The sequence below is a fragment of the Montipora capricornis genome, chromosome 8 (genome assembly GCF_036669925.1).
Source record: "Montipora capricornis isolate CH-2021 chromosome 8, ASM3666992v2, whole genome shotgun sequence".
NCBI classification, from domain to species: Eukaryota; Metazoa; Cnidaria; class Anthozoa; order Scleractinia; family Acroporidae; genus Montipora; species Montipora capricornis.
The window spans coordinates 38,311,725-38,318,303 of record NC_090890.1 but is presented as its reverse complement, the minus strand read 5'-3'; the positions used below and the strand labels follow the sequence as shown (position 1 = coordinate 38,318,303).

General features: G+C 38.8%; 2 protein-coding genes across 3 annotated transcripts in view; one reads left to right on the top strand and one right to left on the bottom strand.

The window, feature by feature from the left end:
• LOC138060097 (uncharacterized) overlaps positions 1–196 on the top strand; it is a 2,869-nt gene extending 2,673 nt beyond the window's left edge. Inside the window, exon 2 of the mRNA XM_068905803.1 lies at positions 1–196. This exon is cut by the window's left edge and continues 1,979 nt beyond it. The gene's annotated coding sequence lies outside the window, so the exon portion shown is untranslated.
• Positions 197–1,971: 1,775 nt separating this feature from the next.
• Positions 1,972–6,579, bottom strand: LOC138060310 (protein FAM124A-like). Of its 2 annotated transcripts, none has more exons than XM_068906050.1 (2): positions 6,472–6,579; positions 1,972–3,608 (listed from the first exon to the last, which is right to left on the bottom strand). In XM_068906050.1, the coding sequence occupies exon 2, from the start codon at positions 3,562–3,564 to the stop codon at positions 2,587–2,589; it is 978 nt and encodes a 325-aa protein (XP_068762151.1). In that variant the 5' UTR covers positions 3,565–3,608; positions 6,472–6,579; the 3' UTR covers positions 1,972–2,586. The 2 variants fall into 2 exon arrangements, with proteins under 2 accessions (XP_068762151.1, XP_068762150.1); XM_068906049.1 differs by lacking the exon at positions 6,472–6,579 and adding an exon at positions 5,367–5,530.

Genomic DNA, 6,579 nt, shown 5'->3' with positions numbered 1-6,579 from the left:
CAAAGAGAAATCTTTTCTCAGGTACCAGAGGGTTTTGCACTGCGGGTAGTGCCTTTGACAGCCTGGTACCAGGTTACTTTTGCTGGCAGTGCATAAAAACATTCGTTTTCAGAACCTTTGGAGTATAAGCTTTCCAGTTATATAAAGTTTGTTATGGTTTGGATTAAAACTGTGATTGCTACATGCTATACAAAAAGTGCGCTTTTTTCAGGTAAAGCCCCACCTTAAGCGCTTTGTTTACTTTGAATTGTCGCATACGAGAAATATTACTGAATGCTGATTGGCTGAGACGGAGGTAATTTTTTCCTTAACCACGAGGGCACTTTTGGTAATCAAGAAGGCTTGATTATTTGATGCCGATTGGACTGATTGGTTAACAGTTGCTTCCAGAGCAAGCGAAGATACAAGAGAATCCTCTTCCAGATTAGACTACTTTTTTATCCACAAATAAAATGCATTTCACTCGCTATTTCTGTTGACAGCAACGATTTATTGAATGAACTTTAACCTAATGGGATCGTGTTGATTATCATTTGTCGCGGCACTAAACGGGCTCACGTCAATAATTTTTCCCTTTATGTGATAAACATGCAATTGCAATGTAATGGTAATGAATTTTATATAGCGCATTTTCTATTAACATATTCAAATGCACTTTATAAGCAAGTGATCTATGGGTGACATCGGACATCAGCATATACAGGCGCCGCTGGCTGCCGCTATCAGCCCATTATTAGCGACCACACCCAGCACATGAATGAGTGAAATAAGGCCTGACCACAACACCGGGAGCAATGTGCCCTCGTGCGATTAAGGATTAATTTCACGACTCGGGCAATTTTGTGAAAACTTTGAAAATACAAGTGAAATTAGTCTCTAACTGCCCTCGGGCCCCTTGCGATTACATCACATATACTATTATTACCAAAAGATCTTCATAGTGTCAACTGTACTGACCACGTGCACCTACATGGGAGTCTTCCAATGATAATATTTCCAATCTAAATTTAGCCGGGCTATTTTAAGGAAGATACCTGATTGGTTAGCTGCAATCATGTCATTAAAATTACATTACATTTATCTGGTATCTTATACCTAGTTTTCTTACAGCTTATCATGTTTGAATTTCAAAATATTGTAAGGAGGAAATCATTTAGCTCCCTAAAGAAGTCAGGCCGTGACTGACCAAATAATGGAAAAACAAAAACTATATAGGTCTTCACAGCCATACAACCAGCCTTGCATTATTATTTTATCAAAATTTGATCCAAAATAACTTTCACAACATGGCGCGAAGCTTAAAATAAATCATCCTCTCTTGAAAGAAATCAAATCACATCAAAAGCTCAAAAGAAAACCCTTCAATGCATTTCAATGCAAATGTTTAATGTTCCCAAGCTATGACAAGTGCAGCAAGTGTAACAGACAACAGTTTGTGGAGTAATGGGGTAGGATATGAAGCATTCCATTAGCAGGTCATGAACAGGCAGGTTATCTATACGTTGCCCGGCAAATAGAGGTCGCGATCCTCTCCGAGGAGTTACAATCTCCAAGGCCATGACAACAAGTTGGTAATATGAGGTTACAATCCTCGCTAAGGGGTTAAAATCACCAACACCACAATCCTCTCCAGAGGGTTGCAATCGCTCACATGAGAGGTCCTAATCTATCTATGGTTGCGCCCCCTGGTTTTTATCGGTGGTCATTAAGAAAACTGAGCTCGAAAGAAAACTAATGATTTGAGGTCAGATTCTCTCCTCCCGCCAGATGGAGAGAACAGCTGGGAAAAAGAGAGACTGGTATACAAAGGCTCCGGGCAAAACCTCGTCGAGACTATGGTTATTGTATGGAAATTGGGGCTTTCAATTTGAAAACAGGCGGAATTGGCTTGGGTGATAATTTCTTGAATCACCTTTGGCACGGCCGGAATCGCCATAGGTCTCTCCAAATCAAACACAAAGTCAGTCTCAATTATTCAATTAGTTGTATTTATTAGGTTGTCACGTCACAGGCCTTCCATGGTATTGGAGTTCGCAACTTACATATCTCTCTGATGAGTCTGTCTGTAAAACTGGAACAGCTTCCCTTGCCATGTATTGCCGATCCCATTCGAATTTACGCGATTAATATAGCAAGTCTAAAAGATGGCTCACTAGAAAGTGGATACTAGCTGCAGTATTTGCTCTAGGTTATTGGTTAAAATGCACACGTGTTAAGATAACTCTGCATATCAGCTAAACAATTCGACCACACTACACTCGAATATATTAATCACCTTAACTATTTTTGTCACTTGGAAATAATGCCATGGAGACAATGAAACGACGTTGTGGTGTTAAACTTCTAACGCTTATCTTTGTTCAGTTAATCGAAGTTAACTTTGATTTACAACGCAAAAGGCTGGAACGGTTTTCACACTGCCAGTGCAGAGGAAGTCCTTCTTTCACAAAGGACGGGACCCGTCGAACTAGGCAAACATTTGCACAGTTTGCGAGAGCAAGGTCATTCTAATAGCTCAAACAGGCATGTACGCAGCTCATTTTGCTCAAGTTGTCTAACCCGCAATGTACGAACTCTTGATGTGTCTCAAGATAAGGAAGAACTTAGCGCTGAGAAAGTGGAGTTAAGACTTCCTTGCGGAGAAATATTGATGCTTCCTGCTAAACTCTCTGTGTCAATGGAAGCAGTTTCGTAATCCGAAGTCTCCAGACTAATATTGGACGATAATTGTCCTTTTGTCCGTGTAAGAGAGGTGGCTTCGGTTTCTTCGATCAAAATGGAGTTTCCATCCGGGTCCTTAACGACCCATAATGCATCTCCTTTGCGAACCGGAGTTTCACTGAAAGCATCCATAATGGCATTAATGTCCTTGACTTTAAACTTCAGGTGGACAGAGTTCGAAGGATGAGGTAAAATTTGAGGCATGTACTTCAAGGATAGCTGTAAATCAAAGCCACTTTGACTATACATAGTGAAAAAACAAAATCCAGAGGAACCACTGGTCGCCTTTTTACCTGTTACAATTTCATAGAATAATCTCATCGCCATAAAGTCTTTAACAAATATATGGAAACGTAAATGTTCATTGCCGTAGTGAACTGGACAAATTGACCACAATGGGAGGTTAGGAAATGTCGCGTAAAAATCTTGGCCAGCGGTCACCCGGGGCTTAGCATGCCTAGGTAGCTCAACCCGGTGGTGAAATTCCCAAGGAGAAATATTGAAGTTCTCTTGAAGAGTTTTAGCAGACAAACGGCCAAAATCTTCGGAAAGGAACAAAACAATACTTAATGCTGGACAATACAGAATGGAGGAGTCTATTAAAACGTCGTCCTCGTCAGCAGCCTTAGGAAAACCAAAACCATCGTTTTCATTGATTGTAACAAGTTGAAAAGTAGGATCCAGTCCCTCCAGTAAAGGAGAGTAGAGCTGTTTAAGGTAGCTCGACTCTCCCGTTTGAACTTCTATTTGCAAAATACAGCCAAAAGGGTCAGGAGCCATACGAAATTTTAAGTCATCCAAGCTCTCGTCAAATCCTTCATCGTTGAGGACAGAGTCGTGCATCTCCTTCACTGTTAGTTTTCTCTACACCCAAGGTTACGAATGACCTGTAATGTGATCAAACTGAATTAGTGTTCATTAGGTTGTGAATTTGTTCCACATTAATATACTTCAGGATTAAATCCCAGCTTGGACAAATAAGATGGTCTTATATAAGCACCAAGTTTGCTGAGCCTGAATGACCAATCAGGCAATATTAATTCTGTCAACTCTCTGAACCCCATGACAAAATTCAGGGCTGAGGCTTTCGGATTAAGAAAAAATCACCTTTTTCCTTAACATGGTAATTTACGTATGAGACGGTTTATTCATCAGTGTTGCTGTTCAGCTAGACTTTTAAGGATATTGTTGAATTGCGAGCAACTTTATCTTTGACAACAGAAGGGACAGTGATGGAAGCGAACTGATCAAGAGAAATGTTCTTTCGCTTTCATTTCTTTAATCAGTCGTGCATCTGAGTGGCTGAACGTAATATAAAATTCTTTAATTTGGTTCCGGTTCGATGTTTCTGTCGCATAATCAAGAGGTTTCTTTTGCGGGATCAGCTGTTGACCTTACAATTAACAAATCCCATTATAAAACACATAAACAAGATTCAAAGGACGCCTATATTGACTGCGGGCAAGCAGACACAATGCACGCATTCCAGTCGCAGTAAAAAATGGCAAGAAAAGTACTTAAAAATATTTGTGATTGATGTACTCGAGGCATTGGGCGTTAGAAATAAACAGGAAATTTTAATAAATGCGTTCAACCGTACTTCATAAAAGGAACACAATGGGTGGATTATTTGTGCAGAAACTCTCTAAATGCTGTGATTGTGTTGTGTACAAGCCAATAGGTGGCATTTTGTTTATTATTGATTATTGACATTACTGATCAAGTTTGACCTCTTTCTCCTGGAAGAACTTACAAATGCATGCAACGTTTAAATTGAAAAGATCTTCAATGCCGATGGCAAATAAATCGCTAAGGATGCCCACTTTCTATTCAGATCATGATAAAAACATCAAGACATTTTTGACTCCGCGCATGGAAATGCCAAAAATGTCATTTGTCAACCGTTCATAGAGCGGGTATATTTGCCTGTTGTTAACTATAACATTTGCTTAAAAAGATGTTTTGTGTTTTAGTACCTAATTGCAGCCTGATGAATTCTTCCATTGATGTTAAGTAGGGAAGTTACGCATGTTCGTTTCCGCGTTGAATCGAATCGGAAAAAGGCCAGTATAAAATATATATCGTTGGCCATAGTTTGTACTACGCAAAAGGCACCTTGCGTTAGCATAACAAGTGACAAATATTAAGGACGTTCGAAAAATTGTCAGGGCATTCACAGCACGAACACGTGGGAGTCTCAGGTTTTGAATAAGATGGACGTATTTCAGTTTATTTTATCTTTGTTGCAGGCCGGAACATTCGAAAAGCACAAAAATTTACAATGTATCATCCACACTATTGCACACTATGCGGCAAAAATGAATACTGTATAGGATAGCACATTTATTCGGTTCTATTCCTAGATCTTCTTTATTATAAGAACTATCATTTGATGTCAAAAGGAGTTCATTACCTCAGTTCACTCTATAGAGTGCGAACAGCCAGATTTATAACAAGAAGCTCGTGTGCTAGCATATCCTAGCAGTTCTGAGTACTAGACCACATTATTTTCATTTTCATTTTCTAGGTTTACATTGATCAAAGTGTTTTCAAAGCACGCATTAATTGTGCGTTGATTAGAAAATTTGGCCTCTTTCTATCTGTCAGTAACTGTGAAAAAAAAAAAAAAGACAAAACAAACTTACCATCAATGTCTTAATGCGGTAAAAAATCAGGACTGTCTGACCATTGATACAGTTTTCGCTTTTCTTCTTTGCACATTATCATTCACGGCTTGTCGGAAAGACATTGACTATTTTTGCATCAATTGAAAGAGAACGCAGAATAATGAATAGGAAATGAGATCTTAGACGAACGAATTAAAATAGCGTCTTTGAATAAAGAGGCCGTGTTTTCTTATCATTACTTTTGCTTTCGTCGAGAAACAATGAGAGAGCTTTCAAAATACTCAAGAGGCAGCCAATCAAATGGAACAAGTTGTATCATATTCAATACGCAACTAGCGATCACACAGGCACACCAATTATGTACAACATGAACGAACCAATAATCAGTCCACCAAGTGCTTAAAGAATGACAGTTCTTTTCTGGGAAGACGTCGTAATGCAGTGCACTCAAGTTTCTATAGCTAATACGCCACAACAATGAACAGCATATTCTTGGAGTATTGGAAACGTTCCTGTATAACATGACACTTTTGCGCTACATCAAACCAACCAAGCAGAATTGCCACATATTTCTTTCTGCTAAAATTTTCCCTTTAGGAAATTGAATTTTACGAGGCAAATTGTTGTAATGACAAAGTGAATTGCGGCAACATTTATTATGAAAAGAAAACAATGTATCACTGAAATTATACACTTAAATAAGAAAAGAAGACAGGCAATATCGCTCAAATGCTGTCGGTCAAACGTAAGTAAATAAGCAATTATTTGGCTGCTTTTCAACACTCTCTGATTCAAGGTCCTGTCACATAATGATATAATCCCATCGCAGTAAAATAAATTAAAGAATATAGGAGGAAATAATTCATACATACTCAAAGTCATTTAGGGCTTGCAGCTTGTGGAACAAAAAGGGAAAATTAACATAACAGTGTCAAGAAAGATTAAAGCAACCCTGTTCAAAAACATAACTCATACGTACTGAACGATAATTAAAAAACAAGTGAACTGCCAAGCAACTGAGAGTGAGCTCGGGGCCATTGCGAGTTTTCCATGCACATTTAGCATATATTTCAAAGTGTAGAAGTCGTTTGTACTGACCCATTTTCAATATCAAAACACTTACTGTATGTTACAGGTTGATTTCTATAATAGATGCTCTCTACTGGCGGGCTCGATCAACTTGCCAGTGTATTTGCCGATAAATGCTATCCTGCGATTCCAGAGACTGAAT